At 24.1% G+C, this 25,341-nt stretch overlaps 2 protein-coding genes and 1 long non-coding RNA gene across 3 annotated transcripts in view; 1 reads left to right on the forward strand and 2 right to left on the reverse strand.

The window, feature by feature from the left end:
* The window catches only part of Gcn2 (eukaryotic translation initiation factor 2 alpha kinase Gcn2), a 70,294-nt gene extending 65,423 nt beyond the window's left edge, over positions 1 to 4,871 (reverse strand). Inside the window, exon 1 of the mRNA XM_017904088.1 lies at positions 4,721 to 4,871. Coding sequence (XP_017759577.1) covers positions 4,721 to 4,774 — 54 coding nt within the window. The 5' untranslated portion in view covers positions 4,775 to 4,871. The remainder of the gene's footprint in view (positions 1 to 4,720) is intronic.
* Positions 4,872 to 7,253: 2,382 nt separating this feature from the next.
* Srp54k (signal recognition particle 54k) lies at positions 7,254 to 15,085 on the forward strand. The gene is made up of 9 exons (XM_017904089.1): positions 7,254 to 7,331; positions 8,787 to 8,963; positions 10,976 to 11,205; positions 11,896 to 12,046; positions 12,631 to 12,779; positions 13,171 to 13,432; positions 13,621 to 13,729; positions 13,879 to 14,145; positions 14,773 to 15,085. Exons 1-9 carry the CDS (start codon positions 7,254 to 7,256, stop codon positions 14,868 to 14,870), a joined length of 1,521 nt encoding a protein of 506 aa, XP_017759578.1. The 3' UTR covers positions 14,871 to 15,085.
* A 4,301-nt stretch (positions 15,086 to 19,386) lies between these two features.
* Positions 19,387 to 20,357, reverse strand: LOC108550360 (uncharacterized). Its single transcript, XR_001890414.1, has 3 exons — positions 20,298 to 20,357; positions 19,495 to 19,707; positions 19,387 to 19,416 (listed from the first exon to the last, which is right to left on the reverse strand). It is a non-coding gene; the product is annotated as an uncharacterized LOC108550360 (long non-coding RNA).
* Positions 20,358 to 25,341: the final 4,984 nt, after the last annotated feature.

A 25,341-nucleotide genomic window follows, 5' to 3' on the forward strand; every position in this document is an offset into this window, starting at 1 on the left:
GCACTTGACAATTATTTGAAATAAATCCGTAGTTAAGGCAATAATAAAGCTCTAATCATAAATATCCCAGAAACTATTAAGTAGTTGCCCTTGTAATGACCTGCAAAGTTTCAACTAAATAAATGACTCGAAGGGCTTGCACTCTTCTTGTAAGTATCAAAAGGAACATGCAAGTTATCATACGATGTATTTTAAGTTTAAGGGGATCTTTTGGTCTAATTTCATTTGATGAAATAGTGAAATTGGTATACAAGACATATACCTATTACTTCATCGCGCTATTTGTACCTATCTTGACCTATAAACAAAGCATTGATCCATTACAAGTTGGTTATTCACCTCGAAAACGAAATATGTGAAATATTATGAAACAGTATGATGAATCAGTTAAATCTTGAATATTTGTATCAAAAACTCTAAATACGTTTTTCTTGAAACTATACTTTTCAAATGTGTTAACACGATAGTTCGATATCTAGTAAATCGATTGACTTCAAATTTGGACATCTTCAGCAGATGTTCCTTTGTCGTGGGGCCTAGAACAATTATAATCCAATGTGAACAATTTTTTTTTCAGATTTAAGTGAAAAATTATGTGAAAAAAACAAAGAAAATCGATATTTCAACTTTAAAATACTGCGATATTTCAATAACTAATTTCAATAACTTTTATAACTGTTATTATTTTTTACTGAAAAATAACTTAGAATACTCCCAAAATATGTATCAATGGAATTGAAAACTCTTATGGTTTCTTCGGAAAAATATGCTTCTTTTCTTATCTCTAGACCAGAAAGGCACCGTTAAAAGAGAACTAGCATTAGATATAAATTGATGTGATAATGGACTATGTACATAATAAAATATAATAATAAACAATTATGTTTCCGTTTCGATAAAAGTCAAAATTAATTTTACCAAAAATAATTACATATTTTCGGTAAGTGCAAAAATAAAACATCAGAAATCAGATAATTATTTTAACTGGTTTGGTAGTTCTAGTGTTAAAGTTACAAGAAGAAGTTGTAAAATACGGTTTAGAGGCGAAAGTACATTTTTCTGGCTTCACGTGCATGGATTCACAACGTATGGTATTCCAACTAATTAAATAGAACGACATTGATCGTTTCATTAGAAAATATAACGTGTTTACCACAACATATCATTTTGTTTCATAACACCAGAATTACCAAATCAGTCAAAGTAATTACAATAAAAAGTCAATTATTCCAATTAATTGGAGAACAAATTCGTTAAGATAATCAGCTTGAAAAAAAGCAAATTCTGAATTATGTTATAAATCAACCAGTAATTAAAAATTTTTCAAATGCAAATATTTTTGTGCAAACTAATACATATCTAGTAAGAAAAATGCAAGATAAAAAATGAAATACACGTTTTTAGATATTGCCAAATTATTCTATCCAGTGCAATGCAATTTATTTATGTATTTATTTAAATTCCTATTTAAAGCCTATTCATGACTATCACTATAGACTCCAAATCCAAACATATAATGTACCCAAATTTCTAATTAGTGATTAGTTACAATCTTTTAATGTAATACTAAACCTACCACAGTTTAAACAACTATTCTTTAATTCTTTATTAAAATTCCACATTGAACATTATGACTTTGATCATTTGTTTTCATGATTTTTCCTTTATTATATATATATAAAACAGGCAAACAAACCTTCATTCTTGTGAATGAGAAGTAATTTCTTATAGATTTTTGAATGCTAAATCTAAATCTCTTGAAAAAAAAAGGTTATCGTATCAGATGTAGAGAAAATTTGAAGATAAAAACTGAAGAAAGACTCAATTTTCACAATATTTGCAGAGAGATGTTGAAAAGAATAATTATTTTTCAATAACTTTCTTTATCATATTACATAATTCTCCATCTGTAAAACCAAATTTGATTTGTCATTATATGCTTTATTGTTGTTGAGATATACCATTTTGAAGTTTCTATTTTTTATTTATCTGAGAGTACAAGCATACAATTTTTATCATCAAAAAAGTACCCATTTATAAAGCTAGAAATAGCCATTTGAGTGATATCATAATCCATGCACAAGTGTAAAGACTAAATAAAATACCGATAAAAAATGTATACATATTCTTTCGTGACATCCTATATGTGTCAGAAAAACTTTATTGAATGAAATGTAATAAAATCTAGAAGTAAAGCAAAAAAGGGAAATATTACTTTCTCAGAAACAATAATCGGAGTAAAATTGCAAACACTCATAACTCGTATATCTGCATGCTTATAATGATCTAAGAAAGTATGTTAAAACTAACAAAAGCCTATAGATTTTGTGCCTTTAACATTACAGTTACTAACCTTTAACGTGTAACTTTACATATAGTATACAGATGTAACAGATATGTTAAACAAAAGTACAAATACATTAAATGAAAAATTTGTAGGCAAAACAAATTTGAGAAATATCTTTTTTATTAAAAAATCAAAATCATTTTATATGTTGTTAGTAGTACCATATATTTTTATTGCTACATTTATCGATACTGCAATAATGTAATTTCTTTTTTAAATAGTTATATAACTAAATAATAATAAGTAAAATGAAAAAAATAAGTGAGTAATGTGTTTAAAATAATAAAAATAATATGATGGAAATAAATAGGTATATATAATTACATTTCTATCTAAATCAACATTAACTTTGACAAAAGAAACTGTATGATTTTAATAACTGTAAAAATGAAGAGAATAAAACAAGTCATTTACTAGTTCTAATGTTAAGATTACAGGTACACGATAATGAAATTTTGTAAAATAATCCATGTCCTTTATAAATAAATTTCTGATTATCATTTGAAATATTATTTGAAAACGAAACTATTGATAACTAATGAAAATCAAGTTACAGGATTTGATTAATAGAAGTTTTTATTGGAAAATAAAAGATATCCAATCACTGTTTCTAAGAGATCATGGTAAAAGGCAAAATTTTTAAAGCCATTACTAAATCATATATTGAAACTTGTAGCATATATTTTTGTTATGAAGCAATGAACATAATACATAGAATTTCTATATTCCAAAATACAATGTAATGATATTTTAAGATATAGGAAGACTACTTTGAGAAGTAGGAAGTACTATTGTTTCTAACTTTATTTATATGCAATGCTTTTTATAACTTATGATATTTTTATAAACGGTTATTATAGAATAATATTGCTGTTTACCAACTTATAAATTATAAATTAGAAAGAATGAAAGAATACACGAAACACTACTATAGTAATATAGACTTGATAAGATTTTAACTATAATTCATTCATAATGAATATTATATTTTGTTTTAACTATAGTAGTTGACTTGAATATTTATCTGTTTTTTCATAAGGTGATAGGTCATGTTTCTCCTAACACAAAAGTGATGTTAATACATAACATTAAATAGATGATAAGAATAAAATGATGGTTGAAAGATGATGAAAAAAACTGAATAATAGAACTTTATAATAAATATACACATAATATGTATACTAGAAATATAACACAAATAAAAAGGTATAAATATTATCTTTTCTATGATAAAAAAAAATATACAATATTGGTGCTTTTTCAATTAATATAGAATATAGAAATTACTACTGTAACATAAATTTTTGAAGGTAGTAAGAAATATTTGAAAATTTTACTTTGTGTTATTTATATGTTACAGGTATAATACAACATGATCTATTTTTAAATATTATAATTGCAAACATTTGATACATCTCATTTAACTTAAATTAACCACATGAAAAGACATTAATCTAATTATTATTTATATTTTACTTTTAATATGATGTAAATTATCTTTTAACATATAGTTTAATGTATTACAATTTTAACTCACTGGAAATAAATAAAGAGCTAATATAAACTAGTTAAACATAACTTTGGCTACCCAATATTATCTAAATATTATTTGAGCATGATATAATAGTAATGACCAAAATCATATACAGAATAAAAATATTCCTTTATTAATACAGTATATGTAACCAATAAATAAGCTTATATATGATAAACATTATTATCTTATCATCTACTCATAAACTCTTTATGTTAAAGTATACAATAATGAACTGCAAAATTTGTAAAAATTAACAGTAAAGAAGAGTGTATAATGTAATGTAAAAGCATTAAAATAAAAGTATTTTGTTAATATCTAAGATATTAATCCATAAAACAATGACTTTTATTTTAAGTATTATTTTTTTGGTGTTAATTAATTTTAAATATTGAAACATAAAAGATTACATATATGTCCTACTATTTAATTTTATACATATTTGAAATAATATAGATAAAAATTAAATAATTCAAATAAACCATAATTTAGCATCAATTAAATTTACATATTCTTCCTCTAACATTATCTATTTTGTTTGTATTTATATTTGTATTAGAATCTTATCTATATTATCAGACAGATTTATATGCCATACTGATATAAACACATTTATATTTCCTATACCTTCTGTTTAAAAAAATAAGTTCAAAGTAATTTATAAATTCATAAAATAAAAACAGAATCACAACTGTTGTCTATAGATAAATCATATTAAAAAATCATACAATATTTAACTTGTTAGAAACAAATACACATGTCTATGGTATCATGATATAGGAAACGTAAAATATTAATATAAACAAATTTTAATTTGTATACGATATATTAAGACGTACCTTCAAAACCTCGATTTCGTTCTCCTGTCGATCTTTAGAAGACTCACAGGACATATTTCCTTTAATACATTATATTTTCATTATTCAATTTCAAATTCTTCAACAATTACTGGTGTTTTAGTTTAACTCATTGTTTAGCACTTAACCTTAAACTCTATTATGATACTAACGTTCTTAGGATTGAAATAAAACTAAATATTTAATATTTAAATTGTTTTTCACATTACTATTCACTGGAAATTCTTTTAAAAATAAGTTTAAGTTTATACATATATTGTTTTATAACTTATAAAAACACTAATATAAATTCAGCAACAGTCCTACGATCTGATTATACCGACGTTAAACAAGCAGTCTCCGCGACAAAAATCTACCTGCACGTCGAATGAAAGTACATAACACCACTGTTCGCTAGCTACTCACACAAACTTATAATACTAAATAGCTTTATGTGATCTGCACACGTGATTACCTTTGTATTATTGCGGGAAATTTAAAATTTATATTTGTATTCAAATTACAACAGTATTCAGTTATTTATTCATGTATTGAATTTTTAGAAACATATTCATAATATAAAACATAATATTCAATACAAAATATATAGTTAAATATTTTTAGAGATTAAAAAAAATTAAAATTAATATATATTTAATGTTTTATAAGAATCTCACTCTACATTAAACATATAATGCAAAGTAGTAAATAATACTGTAATAATTATTAATGTATGATGTTTATTTCTTTTTTAATCATTATTTAATAACCTATGCCGTTATTTTATTATTAAGTTAAGTTAGTCAAATTTTGTATAACAGAAGTGTAAAGAAATCTTCCTTAATATTAATAATGTTATTCTGTATTCATAATTAATTTATGAATAATTTAGAGTTATTAGTTTTTGTAAATCTAAAATATATTAGTAGCAAAAATTAACAAAAAGATGCTTTTACTGAATTTCTATTTATATTATTGATTTAAGATTATTAGCTTTTTAATTTTTTTCATTATATTTTGTTTACAATTCATATATAAAATATAAAAATTTATAAACTTATTTCATGAGGGAATTATATTTATTGCTCCTAAATATTGAAACTTAAAAATTTAATTAATATTTCGTAGCATAGAAATATATATTCTTATAAAAAATTGTTAGTATGTAATTTCTAAATATGCTTATTTCATACATTAATCGTATTAATGTACATTAATTGAAGGGTGAGTATTTACACAAGATCATATTGCAGAATAACCTCTTTATAGAAGTTGAAACTATTAAAACAAGTGAAGAAAAACACAAGAATATATAAATATGTACTTCTATTATTTATAGTCTCATAAAAAATTTTCTTAAGGCAAACTTACATTAATAGAGGAAACATATGTAACAGTAAAGTAAATTTTTGTCATAATCATTTTATATATGTATACAATTTAAATTATTAAGGTATATGTATGTATAATTTTTGTTTAATTTTTACTTTTATAAAGCATGAAAAGATCAAGTTTTCATGTATTTTGTGGTATACATGAAAAGATAATTATAATATCATAAAGTGTTTAAACTTCATAATTTTGTAATTTTTATAATTTTGTTAACTGTAATATAACATATTACATTACACGTAACAAATAATATAATAATATGTAATAAAAAAACTTTATCTGTATTTTAAAATTGTAATAAAAAAAATATTACCATAAAATTAATTTTCATAATATACTTTTTTATGAGATATTACGAAGTACATGCTATATAAATAAAGTAATTTTTAAAATAAAAAATTTTTAATTTATAAATTTTTATAATATTTGATTAATAAATTGAAAATAGTTTAAATCTAATTTAATAGTTAAAAATATATACAAAAATTATCTAATATGAGATAATTCTATATTTCATATTATTTATAAAATGTTACTATTAAAATACTAAGAGAAAAACCAAGTTCATAACAAGTATCATTTTCTTATTATTAGAATTTTCTTAAGCACAAATAACAATCTTGAGTGTTCGATCATGTATAAACATTTGAAGTTACATTGATAATACTAATTTATATGAACATATAATCTAAATACTAAATATTTATACATTAACGATATGAAAGAAATTAGGCAGTGTTTTCAAATTTCTCTTAAATTTTGATTGCTTGAATTAAAAGATACTTAAAATGTAATAAAACTTTCAAAAACAAAATTGAAGTATAAAAACATGCTGTTAATGATCTGTTCGATGTTAGTTATCAATGACCAAACCTAACATAACAGAACCTATCTTTTTCATCTTCGTGTTGCAGAGTACATAGTGTGTAAAAAAAGTATCCTAATATCAAGAATCTTCCAAAACAGTAACCTTTCATCTAAAAATAAAAAATTTGAAGTTTTAAATAGATAAATACAAGTACCTAGTTTAATTTTATATTAAAAGTCGAATGTGTCATTATAGTGCGTTGGCAAAATTTGGATAACAATCCTGTGAATATAACATTTCTTTCTGTTTACGTAAAAGTTAAATAGTGGTAGCAAAATGGTTCTTGCAGATTTAGGACGTAAAATTACATCTGCACTACGATCTCTCAGCAATGCAACTGTCATCAATGAAGAAGTAAGTATTTATATTTCAGTATAACCTTAAAATTTATTTTGACACAAGTAATTATATTCGTAACATATGTTGATTTTTGTTATTTAATATATATTATACTTTCACTATTTTCTAAATGTTTTTCATTTCTTAAATATAATGATTCCCTAATATAATAAATTTCAAAGCATAAGATATTCTATTTTAAAAGAAATTAAAATAACAATTATTAAAATAGTAATTATTAGAAATAGAAATATTTTAACATTCCATATTATTAAATTATATTATGCATACTCCATATTAATTAAAAAAGATCTTTATATATATATTTGTCAGTGATTTTAATTTGTTGATTTTTTATTTCAAGATATTTATATATCTAACATTGTTAAGATACATTGAAAAATATTTATTTCATAATGAAGTAATATATTCTAAAAAATAATTGCTATTTTAATATAAAGCTTTTTCTAACTGTATAAATTTACAACTAACTTATAAGAAAATATATTTCTTGAGATCTCAAATTATTTATATTATTTCCAAATTAATGATATATGTTGAAAGAGATATATAATGATAAAAAATGTTAAAAACAAATATAGTAACATTGTAATTATAAGTGGAGTCAATTAATCTTTATTATTATTTTGATTTTCATTATTCATTTCCATTAATAATAGATATTTTAATTACAAACGTTTTCAACTTTCAACTACTAAGCAAATACCTATTGGATTTTACCCATTATTCATTAGAATAAAGATTTTGATATAGTTTTGATTTTTCTTAGATAAAAGATTTAAAATATCAAATTTAATTTTGTCGTCTATAGATGACAGATTTGATAGAATATCTTCTATGAAGTAATTTTTTCTTTATTTACTGCAAACAGCAGTTAAATTCTTCATCAATTTCTTCTCCTCTTTGTTAGTTCTTTCAATTCCTTTGTTGAAAAAATCTTTCTGTATTATGTGTTCTGTAAATTATAAAATGTAAATTAAGAAATCTTAAATTATTACATGACATTTAGTAAACCACTTTCTAATATCAAAATACATAAGTAATTATTTTTTTTCCCTTATAAATTTACAAAAAAATAAATAACTTATATCATTATTGAAATTAATGTTAACATAATTTACGTTTGCATAATTATACAATTAAAGTTTCGTTACATACATTTATATAGAGTTGTTTTTATTTTTTTCCTAAGCAAAATTTTTGTATAATTATATATTTATACAATTTATAATAATAGACATTTTGACTAGTTGTCTCATCATTAATTAAAATTTATAATTTTACAAATTTATTAATGAACTATAAACTGAATAAAATTACTTTACTTTATTCCGTATTTGTATAGATAAATGGAAGTTTCAAATGATATTTAATAATAAAAAATGATATAAAAATATATATTACATTGTTACTTAATTTTTATATAAATTTATTTTGTATTGTTTGTAGGTCTTGAATTCTATGCTAAAAGAAATATGTGCGGCATTACTTGAAGCAGATGTTAATATCAGGCTTGTCAAAAAGCTAAGAGAAAATGTACGTCTCGCAATTGATTTTGATGATATGGCTGGTGGTCTTAACAAAAGGAGAATGATACAGAGTGCTGTATTTAAAGAACTTGTAAAGGTAAATTATATAATTTAGTTATTACTTAAATATAAACATTGAAAAATGACCTTATCTCTAACTTTTTATTTAAAAAATAGTAAGAAGTATATGTATTAATATTATCAGACTATTGAGCACTAAATAATTATTAATATTATTAGTATAATATAAATAACACTAACTTGTGATTACATTTATTATATGTGAAATGAATTAATTTGATTTTGCTAAGCTTATTTGGATGTATCTTTATTATATACCTTATCATAATGTATACATCAAATGGAAATATACTTTGTATTGTTGCCAATTTAAAATATAAATGTAATGTGATTATTTGTACCATCGAGATGTTTGCTAATTCACTAAAAACAAAATTTTTGACATTGTAGTTAATAATATTTTTATTATTATTGCATAATTTTCTCTGAATTTTATGTAATTTAAAAATTATGATCATGTCTAAAAGAAACTCATTGGGAAAGAAAAATGAATAAGATTTTATAACTGTAGTATTGAAAATAAATACTTAACATGATAACGATTATCACGTCCTTCATTCTAGAAATGTAATAAAAGTTTTCAATGTATAAAAGTCAGTTTATTACGAAAATGACTAATAAATTTACTGGAATATACAATGCTAAATTGTGATATTTTTTATGAAAAGTACTATTTCACATGTATATATATTTAAATATATCTATATATATATAATATATAATGTATATATTAATTTATCATTATTTTGTTTAGCATCAATAGTTGTCTGTAAATTACATTTAATTTTTTTCTTTTCTTTGGGAAAGATGCTAGGATTAAATTTATCCTATACATGTTTAATATTAGCATATTATCTGATAGCTATTCTCATACTATATATGTTCATCTTTCTATTAAAGATAATATATGTCCTATGTGTTTAATTTTTGTATAAATTTTAATTTCACTTAACATCTCAAATTCTTTACCACTTTATATCATTGGATATGTTATTATTTCGTTGTATAATTGTGCCATAATATCCTTTCTTCTCTATATTATTTTCTTTATCCTAATTTTTTTAATAGTTTGGAAAATGATCCTCAAACTTGAAGAAATCCAATCAGAAAGTATTTCTTTTTTAGAGCGATTAGATATATAATTCTAAAATAATAAAAGATAAAAAGAGGGCATTGCTTATTGTTAAAAATTGATAAAAGCTATGCTCAGAATTGCAATTTCTAACATGCTTACATTAAGCTAGCTCATGTCAGAGATTAAATATTTACAGTGTGACTAAATTGAGTGACTAAATTAAATTGACTAAAATTTTCTTGTTAATTTGCAAGGATGCTTTTGATGCCAAATTTCATGCTTGTCCTTAGGTTTATTTTAATTTGTTTATATATAAATTGCTCATTAATATTATTTTTTTGTTTCTTGTATTTCAGATTGTTTCCTTATATTGAGGTATACCCGCAATCTTTTATATGTATTTATTTTTCTCACTTTATGAATAGATTTATCTTCTGTATATAATTTATTATGTGCTTCTATATTAAAATATCAACTTTTTTACTTTTAGCAATTTTTTTTTTGCTACTACCAAATTCACAAATAATAGTCATTTGTATTTAGTTTCTCAATAACTATATATTAAAAAATATTTTGCATGATTTTCCCTTTAATAATATTGTTATCGATATATTACAACACTGTATAATTTAAAAAATTCACTGTATTTATGATAAGTGTTCTTTTAATAACATGTGTATATTTTATGAATATATATATATATATATATATCTTCATTTATGTATAAATATATAGTTTATTAATTATTATATCATTGAACATAATATAGCTTATTTATTTGCTTTCATATAATATAAATTAGGATATATATTTTAATTTTATAAACTAAGGTCTAAAATAGTATTTTATTATACATTATTGCATTATTGATTCATTATTTATACAGTATTTTTAATTTATTTAAAAAATTGGTTCTAATTTAATATTTTATGGTACAATTTGTTCTTTTGCAGCTAATTGATCCTGGAGTGAAAGCTTATCAGCCAATCAAAGGACGACCAAATGTAATTATGTTTGTTGGTCTACAAGGTTCAGGAAAAACAACTACTTGTACAAAACTTGCCTATCATTATTTAAAGAAAAATTGGAAAGCTTGTTTAGTTTGTGCTGATACTTTTCGTGCTGGTGCATATGATCAAATAAAGCAAAATGCAACAAAAGCAAGAATTCCATTTTATGGGAGGTCAGTAATAATTAGACATACATACATACATACATACATACATAAATATATATATTTTTAGATCCTGTAATTTAGATATATATAGTATATTAGATAAGTTGTTTTTGCATAAATAAACAAATTTTATTTATTTTAAGAAATAATTTTCTATAAGATGTTACATAAATAGATGAAACTCAGTAATTAAGAGTATATATATTGTCATTAAATATTGTATTATTTTGAGATTATTTTATATTATTTTAATTATTTAATTTTTCAATTTTTCAACTAATTATTATGTTTTAAGTGTGTATTTATATAATATTTTCTGCTTTATATGCTTTCTTCAATTGTGTGATAAACTTTAAAAGCATGTAGAGACACTTTTGATATCTGTAATGTTACTGATACTATAATATTACTAATGTATTAATAAAGAAAATATTACATTTTAAAGTAGAAGAAAATGAAAAATAATTATATTCTATTATAAAAATAAAATATTATTATTACCAAATAAGATTATTATTATAATTACAATAATTTTAGTATTCATTTTATGTACTAGTTGATTTGTATGTTAGAAATGTTATTTTTATATCTATATTTCTTTTGGTTTTATTGCTTTAAAATAATTTGTAATTTCATAAAAATCATAGTGTTCCAAAAGTATCATTATAATAAAATTAAACATATTTCTTTGTTTAGCTATACAGAAGTAGATCCAGTTATAATAGCACAGGATGGTGTGGAAATGTTTAAAAAGGAAGGTTATGAAATCATTATTGTTGACACTAGTGGTAGACACAAGCAGGAAGAATCTTTATTTGAAGAAATGCTTCAAGTTGCAAATGCAGTTGTAAGTGATTTAATAACTTCTATTTATTTTGTTAAATAAATATATTAAATGAAAATTATATTATATCATTAAAATTAGAAAACATTGTTCTCCATAAAAGTAAAATGAAGTTTCGAGTTAATAAAAATTAGATGTTTTTACTATTGTCATTAAAATTTATAAATTAGATAAATGCAGTCAGTCATTATAGTGGTACAATTTGTTACACGATAAATTTTTATATTTCATTATATTGTATGAGATTATTGTTGACATTTTCAATATGTTTTGTAGAAAGTAGTACAATTTAACAATATTTATGAAAAAATGATTGCTTACTTTATTTTTTGGAATAAGATATTTTATTTATCAATTTTTCAATATTTTTTAATTTCTCAACAATTCTTTTAATATTACATTTAACTTTAAATTTATGAATTTTATTTACTATTCAGTAAATTTTAATTGTGACATTGATATACTTGATATACTTATTGACATTAGTTAAGTATAATGAGTTAATATGAATTATGTAACGATATACATTTTTTTTTTCAGATAAATGAATTTTTGTATATATTTTAGAATATTTTTATTATTTCTAGCAACCAGATAATATAATTTTCGTAATGGATGCAACAATAGGTCAAGCTTGTGAAGCTCAAGCAAAAGCTTTTAAAGAACGCGTTAATGTCGGTTCTATCATTATTACAAAACTTGATGGACATGCAAAAGGTGGAGGTGCTCTTTCAGCGTAAGTTTTTATAATTTTTAATTAGTTTCTGTATACTTTTATAAAACATTTTTAAAAAGATATTTTTGATTTTTGGTTAATTCATACCCCTGTGATACTTCTATGTACTAATATTTATCTTTAATTGATTAATATTCTTTAATTAAATGTTACTACAAAAAAAAATTTATTAATAATAATAACAATATTCATAATCATAATTTTAATTGTAATAACATTACTAATTGATTTTATGTTAAGAGTTTGCATTGAATATAATAAAAGTAAAACTTTAATTTACTATTATCAATTAAATATTATTAATCACATTACAACATAAAAAGATGATCATTCTAAATAGTAGAGATTTTTGATATTATATACATATATATATATATACATATTTCTATAGGGTTGCTGCGACGCAAAGTCCAGTAATCTTTGTAGGTACAGGAGAGCATATAGATGATCTAGAATATTTTAAAACAAAACCTTTTATTAGTAAATTATTGGGTATGGGTGATATTGAAGGGCTAATAGACAAAGTAAATGAATTAAATCTCGATGACAATGATGAATTAATTGAGAAAATCAAACATGGACAATTTACTTTGAGAGATATGTATGAACAGTTTCAGAATGTTATGAAAATGGGACCGTTTTCTCAGTTAATGGTAAGTTTTAAATGTCTTTAATATTCTGTAAAAGTTTTATCTAAACCTATGAAATATAAAAACTATAAACAATTACATAAATTTTGTTTTCTATTTAATCCATGAAATTTCTAACATATTTATAATCTCAATAGAATATGTACTTAAATAAGATTCAATTAAAATGAGTGTGATTTTTTGTTAAATAGGGAATGATTCCTGGTTTCAGTCAAGATTTTATGTCAAAAGGTACAGAAAAGGAATCTATGACAAGACTAAAACGTATAATGACCATTGTGGATAGTATGAATGATGCAGGTAATTTTTGTTTTTTTAATTAAATATGTTAATTATTTTTACAAATTTTTATGTTTCTGTAAATATTCTATTTATAAAATAGATAAATTAGGGTTTATAAACTATAAATATAAGTGATATTTCACATAACAATTAATAAATGTTTATAGAATTGGACAACAGAGATGGTGCAAAATTATTCAGTAAACAGCCAGGCAGAATTATAAGAGTAGCACAAGGTTCTGGTGTAACAGAAAAGGAGGTCAAGGATGTAATTACACAGTACACAAGATTTGCAGCAGTTGTAAAGAAAATGGGTGGTATTAAAGGATTATTTAAAGCAGGAGATATGCCCAAAAATATAAATTCAATACAAATGGCAAAGTTAAACCATCAAATGGCAAAAATTATGGATCCCAGAGTTCTCCATCAAATGGGTAAGTAATATCAGCCACAATTTTTTAAATATCAGAAAATAAAACTTATAATAAATTTAATAAATTTTTGAGATTTGAATGTGTTTATACTAATGAAGCATTATTCTACACATAATATAGTGTCATGTTTTTTGTAAAATATTAATTGTTGATTAAATTTAAAACTGATTTTTTTCATGATATTCAACTTTTTTGATGTTTTTTTATATATATTCAAGTAATAATATAAGTTAACAGTAAAAAATGTATCTTTTTGATTTCATAATAAATATAAATTTACATTGTTATTGTAAAATAGGTTCCAAAAGTTAATTGAATTAAAAACATAAATATTTTCATTTTAATACTATTGAAAATATTTCTAGTTGCTATTTCATCATATTGATTTTTCTAAAAGTTATTGCAATAGTTATATATTTACCTTACAATTACATTTCTGTTGTCTATTATATATTTGTCTAAAACTGAAGTACATTAACGTTTTTTATTATACTATCATATTGTCTATATTTATTTAATATTTGGATACAGCTAAATAATATTGGTAAAAGTGAATATGTGAGATGTTTCAACAATAGAAGAGTTACTTAGCTTTTCCTACATAAATGTAAAAAATTTTCTTTTTAGGTGGTATGCCATGGTTACAAAATATGATGAAGCAACTTCAACAAGGTGCAGCAGGAGGACTTGGAAATTTAATGGGTGGTTTTGGAGGCAAATCGTGAAAAATGATTTATTAGGCAGTACAGTGACTGTCTTTGATATAATTCCTTGTTAAATATTATTTAGTAATAACGGGAAAGAAAAAAGAATGGGGAAGGAAAGGAGAAAATGGAAAAGAAAGCAATGAATTTTAAAGCCTGTACTATTCTGTGAAAATGATCTTTTGAAAATTTTTACAAAAGTTTAGGCAAAATTTTATGTTTACAGATCTTTTTCAACGCGAAAGAAATAAAGAATGATGTTCGTTACCATGTGTATGACTTTTATACTTTATTCTATATTTCCTCTGTATGTAATTTTTCATTTCACTATATTTTTGCTTATATGGTAGTTCATAAAAGTATTCATATATGAAAATAAAATTTATTTAACTTAGTTTTATTAGTATTTTACTAGTGTTTTTACGAAATTTAGTTAAATATAATTAGAGTAAAGTTAGATTAAGTAATTAAGTAGAGTTAAAGTAAAATGCTTAATCTTTAAAATATGACATGTATGAATTGAGTTAAATAATTTTTCTTTGAATAAGTAAAGAGTATTTATTATGTGGTACAAATATTGGCACATATTTTTTGTGCATTGAATAATATAGTAAAATATATTGTAGATTGAAGTCCATAAAATATTTTTGCCTGAATTATATTTGATTATATCAAAATTATAGTAATTTCATTGCTAATTTTCCCACATTCAGATTTTAAGATCTATTTCAGCTATTCCTGATTTTAAAATAACTTTTCTCCTCATTTTTTAATTTAATTCTTCAGATGTTTAATTGGAGTTAAGATTTGGAGATTAAAAAAATGTTTTTACAACAGAATTTATAAATAATACAAATAATTCATTAGTAAATTAAGTATTAATTTAACAATAATCCATTACTAGATTTATGCTTGAAGTTATTGTCCTACTGAAAATTGTAGTTTTCTAAAAGCTTAAGTTTTCTGGCACTGTCAAATTATTTTGCAATATATTTAAATAAACAGAGCTGTTATAAACATAAGGCAATTATGTGTAAGTTGTTTGTTTTCTTTATTCCTACAAGTTTTATTTATAGAATGCCTTTTCTAACTTGTAATATATAATCACATTTTTTATACATTTTCCTCACCAGTAAATATAGTTGATGCTAAAATAAAACACACTCATTAGTATACATTTTCCCAAACTGTAATTCCTTTTTTCGATTTATGACGCTAGCAAGCGACTTATTTATAGTTTTTGTATGAATATAAATTTTTATAATTTTTTAATTGTTTTTTATCTTGATGCTGAAATTTCCTTTTATTTTTCTAAAAATAAAAAATTATATATTTTTGCTCTCTTAATTTCTGAGGTTGTTTTGTATGCAATTTGTTGACAATAAATAGTGCATTACATTGTATAATATAATAATATTACTAATTTCTTTTAATGATTTTTATTGTTGAAATAAATTAATAGTAATTTGTTGCTCTTTAGTAGTTACTTTTTCATTTCTAATTGTAATATACAGAAAAATCCAAAGTGAGGAAAAATTTGTGTTCAAGTATGTAATTTAACTATAATAGGCCTGCATTATGCTGCATATTTCGCACTTTTTTTCAATGCTTTAATTAATTTCTTTTATTCTAAAATTTTATATATGTATATATAATATCTAAAATAAAATTTTATTATAATGAAATTATAAATTATAAATTATTATAAAGTTCACCTCCAGTATTATGTAATACATAAAACATTATCATACGTATATAAGCAATGTACATGCATATAACACGTATTGTACATATATCCGAAAATGTATTTCTCAGTTAATACGGTCGTATACTTTACTAAAATTTGAGTTAAATATTCAATTGTTTAGTATTGTTTAATAATTGAATATATATCTACTATTAATAAATACATACTCAATACATAATAATAGATAATATACCGTGACCGAATGAAGATTTTTATGCACCGATAATTAAACTATGTAATAAGTATTCTCACCTATAAATATCTTTATTTATTTTTTATGTAAAAAATTTATTTTATTGAATTTATAGTTACTCTCTTTTAAAAATTATAAATTCCATTTAAATATAATTACATTTTATAAAATCGGTATTAATAATAATTTTCATTCTCGTGTACGAACACTTCTGAACATTACTGTATATATGCTATTTTGATTTTTACCGCTAATTTTAATTTATTCATTACATGAAAATTTTTATTATTTCATGACATTATTGCCCAATTTGAATTTCAAAAATATGGAAACAAGTTAGACAAGATAGGAAAAGATGAAATTAATATAAAACTTGTTGAATTCTTTTGCTTTATAATGATTTGTAGAGGAGAATAAATTGATAATTTTTTACAGAAAGACACACATTAATCATTTCAATAATCTTGAAATATGTTGTCAATAATAATATTTCGAATAATTATTCTATACTAATTATACAGTTTAAAGGACTTAACTGTGATGACCTTGACTTTGCATATGTCGTAGAAGTCATTCTCCTAGCCAAATTTCAGTAGGTTATAGTTGTTACTTATTACTTATGAAAAATTTATTAACAAAAAATGTTTCAATAATATTATCCGGATTACCTTGTAGATTAAAATATTGGGTTTGATTTAGAATGCATTATAAATTTGTTTTGGCATACATAGACGGCTGAACTTTTATCTAGTTTAACTAAAACTGGAATATATTGAAGTGTTAATCATTGATTTTAATGAAATTTTGTGGCGGAAAATTATTAAACACGTAATTTTTTTTATCTGGGATAAAAATCTTCAATGTAGGGGTAGTAAATCATATTTGTTCGAATATCTCCCAAACTATTAGAGATCAGTCAATAGCATAAACAATATTATTTTATATCATAAGTTAATTTAAATTGTATTATAAATTAAATACGATAATGATTACCTATTCAATTATTTTATAAATTCATTTCTCATTCTATTTATTTTTATATATTACTAATTGTGTTTTTAATTAAATAATTTGATATAATAAATGATCGAATAGAAAATTTTACTCGTAAAATATATTTTATTATTCATTTTAAAAAACGTATTAAACAAGAATTTTATTAGGTAGTTACAAAAAGTTTCAAACAACTAGTTAAATTTTCTCTATGTATTTAATTTTTTTTACCTTTTTAATTAAAAAAGATAAGTTAAAAAATAAAAATAAGCAAAAAAGTAATAATTCAAACTTACATATAATAAGAGTAATCTAAACGAAGACATTTGGTTTCGTTTTTTATTCGTTTAATTTCTCGCGCTTCTTACAAGGTTTGGTTAGCTTGTTTGAAATAGCACACGAAAATGTGGACAAGTAGAAATGCACCGTTTATATAGAGAGTTTATTAACAAATAGGTCATTTTTAACCTCATCTCGTAAATCAAAATAAGACAAACATTAAAAATAGTAAAATACATCTTTAAATACAAAAAATTAAAAAATTGTCCAAAATATATTTTGGAATATATTTGATACATTTACAACAGTAGAATAGGTCAAGATATAAAGAATACAGTCGTCGCTAAAGATATTGATACAGTTTACTAGTTGATTTGATAGAAGTTATGAAAAAAATTGTGTAATATTCGATGATATAAATGGTTTTGAAATTATGAATTAATTAAGCATTAAATCTGCTTATTTACAAGGCATGTTGGAACTTGCATTATGAAATTTTTTGGTGAAAGCTTTAGGAAAAGATCTTTTCCAACATAAATTTTCACTACACAAATAATCCACATTTTTATACACATAAATAGTTAAATATTTGGTAAAATATTTATTTATATTTTGAAAAATAATTTTATTTTAGTACTATTGTTCAAATTAATATTTCAAAATAAAATTTAATTTTTCCCATAATAGTATTTGGAAGTTAAATTACTAATTAATAAAAGTCATTAAGTAATTAATTTTATCGTACGATTTAATGCCTATTTATCCCTTATATCGAAAAATAGGTTTCTTTTTTCTTGATCCTCATTAATATTTTTTGCAATTCTTAAAATTTCTGCATTTATTAGTCAACTTTCTTTATATCTGAACAACCAATTATCTTCGATTGTACTACACACCTCACCATATCTGTATCAATGATAAAAGTTATTCTTAAAGCGATTAGTTTGATTTAGTTAAATAGAATCCTAATAATGATAGTTTGCAATATTCATACGTTGAACAGTTGTAACTGTACAATTTTGTATACATATGACGTAATAAACAATCTATTACCAAGAAAACTAACTTTTTGTTCATACTGCAAATAACTTACTTATGCGGCAGGAAAACAGGTAAACAGATACTATAAAAATTATCTGTTATATTACGAGGTATGTTCAAAGTTCAAAACATCTGCTTATATGTCCATCGTAGTGTTGTCCAAAGGATAGGGTCTCCAATGCGTTCTTTTATATTGTATCATCACTACATAAGACGAAGAGAGCTCAGAAAGAAGTTAACGAATCTATAGCTTGATAAATTTAACTGTACCGGTTATGAAGTCATCGAGGGTAGAAAAATGTTTATTATTATAGCTGAAAAATAATTAATAACTATATTATATAGAACACAAGGATTAGTTTAACCTGTAAAAATATCGTAGGTTTACGTACATCTGCTTAGGACCGTTGCTTTAAATACCTTTTGTAACGTTGGTCGGCTCACTTCGCGAGTTTCCGCTGCTAATCGGCAAGTTACATTGGGCGAATCGTAGTAAGACGAAATAAGACTATTAGAAAAGAACAGAGAAGGTATAATCAAGTGGGATAGTAAAGATCATCGCTTTCAATGGCCTTGAACACTCGATATATTTGATCTCATAAATACTGTAAAATAAATTCATGGTGGTAGAGATTTTCTAATAAACATTCAGAAATCAATAAATTTAGTAACAATATCTTTGATGTACATATTTATAATTAATTAATTAGTTAGTTAATTAACATTCAAAACACATTTTATTCTTAAATTTCATTCTAAGAAGATACAGGTGCCTATTAAATCATGTTAGCCTAATATTTAACAATGTAAATGATTTATGAACATGTTTTTAAAGATTGTATTTAAAAAAATATGCATATTCTTTAACGATGCAGTCATTTCCTTTTTAACCTTTAAATTATATGCAAAACATCAAAGCGATTATTTCTCCTGTACTATTAAGTAAGACTTAACATGTTCTTTTATAAATTACTTCTACACAGTTTTTTACTCAGATTTCTCAATTTTCTGAGTTACTCTCTTATAATCTTAAAACGTCATAACATTGATAATTTAGAGAGTTATTTCTTAAAAAGAAACAACGTTGAACCGTGTAAAACATAAAAAAATACTTTCTTCTGTAGCTGAGAAACATGAAATATTTAAGTTAAACATGATAATGAAGCGATAAAAAATATAAAATTTGGCTACTTACAGATTTCAGAATGTTTGATGACGTGAATGTAAATTTACCGGTACCTGTTTTACGAATCGTTTCGCGTGTATGCATAAACGCGTAACGGCGAAAGTTCCGTCTGAAGTGATGCGCGGTGCGCGTAAGATTAACGCGGGAAATTATTTTATACCTCTTGCGCATCTCACAGAATTTTGATATCGAATCTTGCTTACGTATATATGTAGTGAAGACAATATCATGGTGCTTGGCGTGTATAAATTTTAACGTAACACAGATATTGGTAAGTTTATTTACGTTATTAGAAAATGTAATCATCTGAATTTAATATTGTATCTTATTTCTATAGGAAAAAAAATATGAAATTGTGATATAATACAGATGGTCCAAAAGAATTTTATAATACTGTTTTATAGTACGGGTGTTTTATACTACATTTTATTTGATAGATAAATATATATTTTTATTTTAATATCAATGTGTATAAAAATGAACTTAAGGTTATATATCATAAGGTTATACTTGTACATAAATTTGTACATCTTAAGAATTGGAAATGCATTTATTGTTATGATTTTTTTCTCATGAAAGTAAATACGATTTAAAAAACTAATTTCTTTAGGGAGGAAGCATTTAAATTTAATAATTAAAGAAAAATTTTATTGAAAAATAGAAATAACGTTAAAATATGCATTTTCATGACAATCTTTTTTTAACCTCGTATTTTTTAATTACAGATAACGCATATATTGTTTAACAAGAGAAGAAAAGACTAATTGATTAATTAAAATAAAATAAATAATCAAATATAATCTTTATCTTAAATTTCCAAAAATGTTAATTTCTTGCAGAATAAAGATCATTTCAGTTATGATTACTTAAGACGTTTTAGAATAAGATTAGATTATTACGTGCAAAATAATCACGGTAAATTTTAATTAAATAAATCCAGTAACTTTTGTGAGATTTTTGTATCATTCCTAACCTAGCAATTTTTGCAACTGATTCTTTATATTCTCTTTTTATTTCAGGTTAGTTAAGAAATTTAAGGAACGTGTAAGGAAATTTAAATTTACTCTGGGATGAGAAATGTCGATAATGTAGTACAACAATTTGATTATAAATACTTTTTCACTTATTTATGTTTCTTAAATTTAAATTAAACTTATTTGAATTAAATTACACACACACGCACGCACACTGCACACACACACTAATACACATACATATATATTGATTTATATCTTTATTAACTAGATTTGGTTTAATTTAGATATAGACTTAGATATTTGGTTTTGATTTTTGATTGACTGTGAAACTGATTATCGAGTTCAACATACGAGTTGTTTAGACTTTATTTCGATATAGAGAAAAAATACCGAATATCATAAAATTTCCCATACAATTTTACACGCTTAAGTGTCTATAATGCTGGAGACATACTTTGATGCTAGAAATCTTCAAAGGATAAACTTTTGAAGATTTATATATTTCCATAGAACGCAACATTTGTTGTACTAAATTTGGCAAGAAAAACGTATATGAAATTTTGGTTTAATTAAAAAATGACATAAGGTATCGGTTTGGCTAATGCGCAGGCAATTTGGAATAGTCGTATTTCAATTTACCTTTCTTGTATAAAATTATTTTTATTTTTATGTTTATTTCATTATTATATTTTCTTCGTATATATATATAATGGGTTCTTGGTTCGTTCACGAAATAAATTATCCTAGAATAATTAGGAACAGGAAAGGCAGTATACAACATTACAATATACAAATTTGGTAAATATTTATTCTAAGCACTAAGAGTTATTTGCAATTATCACAAATGACGTGTCGCAATAAAATGAAAGTTCCTAATTATATTTACTTTTGGTATTCCAAGTTAGCAACATGACATTGAAACTTAAAATTTCATACATCAAGAATCATTTTCGAAATAATTTCAAAATTCAGATTAAACCATAAAATTTATATACCAATGCATAGATTTAATGATGTACTTAAAAATTTTTACATATTTCAATTATTTATATTTTTTTTATTAATTACATTTATTTTAAACTTTTGGAAATTAAGTTGGAAATATCAGAAAGGATTTATCTATAAATATCATTCGTTAACAGATTATTCGCTTCTATTATTTACGGTATTACAAACTTGATAGCGTTATAGTTTTTTAGATATCTTGATATACCAAATTATCAACGATACTCCAAATACACTGCACTTTCTCTATTCCACAATATGATGGTCAGTATTGCTCGACTAACACATGGAAACATTTTAAATCGTGATATATTAATGTACGATATATAATAATAAAGAAGTAAAATTATTTACTTGTTCAAAAAGTAAAATGCGAACTTTAAAAAATAATTTTCAGCGCACAAATTTATAAGCGTACTCGCATAAAGTGCATCTAAAACCTAAAAATGTCAGGAATTTGAGATTCGAGTTCAGAATTTCGAGGCTTCCGGGATTTTCGAGAGTTCTTAAGATTATTGAGATTCTTGGAACTGTAAATTACAGAAACGGAATATATATATACAGGGTGTTTCAGTAACGGTAGTACAACCGGAAAGGGGGTGATTCTAAGTACATGCAGAAATGAATCGAACAGAAAGAATACAATTTTTTTATTCGTAGTATCGTTTTCGAGAAAATCGATTTTGAATATTCACCGACTAAATGTGTACTTACCTACGTCTTAGATGTATGGACCGTCAATACAAAAGTAGTACAATCGAAGAGGGGGTGATTCTACACGAAAAAACAAATCGAAAATAAAGAATAAAATTTTTTCATTGGAAACTTGGTTGTCAAGAAAATAGACTTTGAATATTCGAGTACGTTGGTATACCGATGGTCCATATGCCTTAGAAGCTTGTTAGCCAGAGTTAAGTGCACGCGTACTCGGTGCATATTCAAAGTCGATTTTCTTGACAACGAAGCTTCGAATCAAAAAATTTTATTCCTTATTTTCGATTTGTTTTTTTACATAGAATCACACACTCCTCGGTTGTACTATCGATACTGATGTATTGATAATCCATACATCTAAACCATAGTTAAGTGAACGTGTATTCGATAAATATTCAAAATCGATTTTCTCGAAAACGAAGCTTCAAATCAAAAAATTTTATTCTTTTTTTTCAATTCTCTTCTCAGTTGTACTACCGTTGCTGGGACATCCTGTATATCATATAATTGGTTAGTATTGTTCCACATAATATAACAATATATTATACATATTACATAATTGAAGTAACTCGTAGCAGTCAATTATATATTATATTTAATAATATATTATATATTTATTGTTTTATTTCATATTCTCGTGTAAGGTAATTAGATTCTCTACGTTTTATTACTTTTCGAAATTCTCCTTGTTTTCGGGAACCTAACCTAATCTCGATATAAATTCTCGATCCGATATTTTCGGGTTTATGCACACCTTTAAACGCATCATAAAATTAAAAGACAATGGAGAAACAAAACTATTCCTGTCTACTATAATAATTTACTTTTGCAACAGAATTGCTAATATCTAGTGTGAAAAGCGAAAACTAGTTTTGGTCAGTACTGTAAGCTGGTCAGTACTGTTGAACTTTCCCCTACTGCAAGTTTCCTTTTTTCAATTCTCTCTCCTCGTTAACCGCATCAGGTTTCGCTGACAATGAGCTCGAAACACGAAACGGTGAGAGTGGATAGGTCCATGTAAATTTAACGGATCGACAATTTTTTGGTAAAAATTTTCTAATTTAATTTTGACCATTTAACTATTTCAGTGGAAGAGGAAATATTTCGTTTATATATAATAATAACTTGGTGTTATATAATCTTTCCTTATATCGTTTCGATACGATTGAATAATATTCGAGTACTCACAGATAAATTTTCTGTACAACCTTTAATCATGCGTGTAAACTCTAGCATTGAAATCCTAAGTGTGTCAATACTTCTTTGACTTTCAAATTCTTTAATTTTTTGCATTACTTTCTTATTACGCGTTATTAAACAATTTTTATTTGCACATTGTCTCTATGAATAGCAAATTATTAGTTGAAATAGTTTTTACTTACTTGTTTGTATAAAGTTATCGAGAAAAGTTGATGTCGTTCGATGAACTGTATCTTTGTCATAAGTGGACACGTACTGACTGAACTTTCAAACTAGATTGTCTCGAAAACTAAGCTCCAAATGAAAAAACAATTCATTCTATATCTTTTTCTTATCTTTTTATGGAGAATCACCTGGTACTCGCTTGTACATACATATCTTTCAGCAGCACCTTATACAGTAGTTTGTTTAGTTGTCGCACAGTTTACCCGCTTAACCCATTTGCATCGTAGGAAAAATAGCCACCATCGCTAAATTTTGTTCATTAAATTACGAATATTTCAGAAGGTATTATACCATTTAACACGTTGAGTGTGGCGCCAATTTTGCTATACTTTCCGCTCAAGCGGCAGCGAGTGAGCACTTGATGCCGAGCGCACAAGAACCGCTGAAGAGTATGAACAGAAAATTACTTTGTTTCACTTTGTCGTTTGAACCGTGAGAATGGCGCAGCCAATGCACAAATATACAAATTATAAACAGAAGATAATGGGATGGGGAATGCCAGAAAGGCAAAAAGGCGATCACCAAGAGACGATCAGTCAGAAAAAGCTACGGAAGTGTAAAGATTTACTTTAGCAGAGGGAATTCAGTTTTTACAATATATTAATTGTCATTAATAATTTTACCCTTGACAATGCCGGTCTCACGCACCGATGTCGACCAAACGAAAAGTTCGCTGTCAGTCCCTAGAATCCTCGCTGTCCAAACGAAAAGTCTACTGTCAGTCCCCAGGGACTGAGGTAGCACTCAACGTGTTAAGTTATGTGGCAATTACTTCGTCATGAGAATCTAGGCTCTGTAATAAAAGGAAAAAGGAATAAAATATTAATCTCTTCGTATCATAGCTCGATCAAAATGTGAGTGCACGTATATGTACGCTAATGATGCAAGTGTGTTACCTGTCACAGGTTTATCCCCACCAATTCCTGGATCTA

Source organism: Eufriesea mexicana, unplaced genomic scaffold (genome assembly GCF_001483705.2).
Source record: "Eufriesea mexicana isolate 0111107269 unplaced genomic scaffold, ASM148370v2 scaffold2646, whole genome shotgun sequence".
Taxonomy (NCBI): Eukaryota; Metazoa; Arthropoda; class Insecta; order Hymenoptera; family Apidae; genus Eufriesea; species Eufriesea mexicana.

Excerpts from the sequence above, each read along its gene's own strand:
- Srp54k (XM_017904089.1), top strand. The coding sequence starts at position 7,254 with ATGGTTCTTGCAGATTTAGGACGTAAAATTACATCTGCACTACGATCT. Across the intron at positions 11,206-11,895 it reads AGAATTCCATTTTATGGGAG|CTATACAGAAGTAGATCCAG; the intron begins GTCAGTAATAAT and ends TTCTTTGTTTAG. Across the intron at positions 12,047-12,630 it reads TTCAAGTTGCAAATGCAGTT|CAACCAGATAATATAATTTT; the intron begins GTAAGTGATTTA and ends TATTATTTCTAG.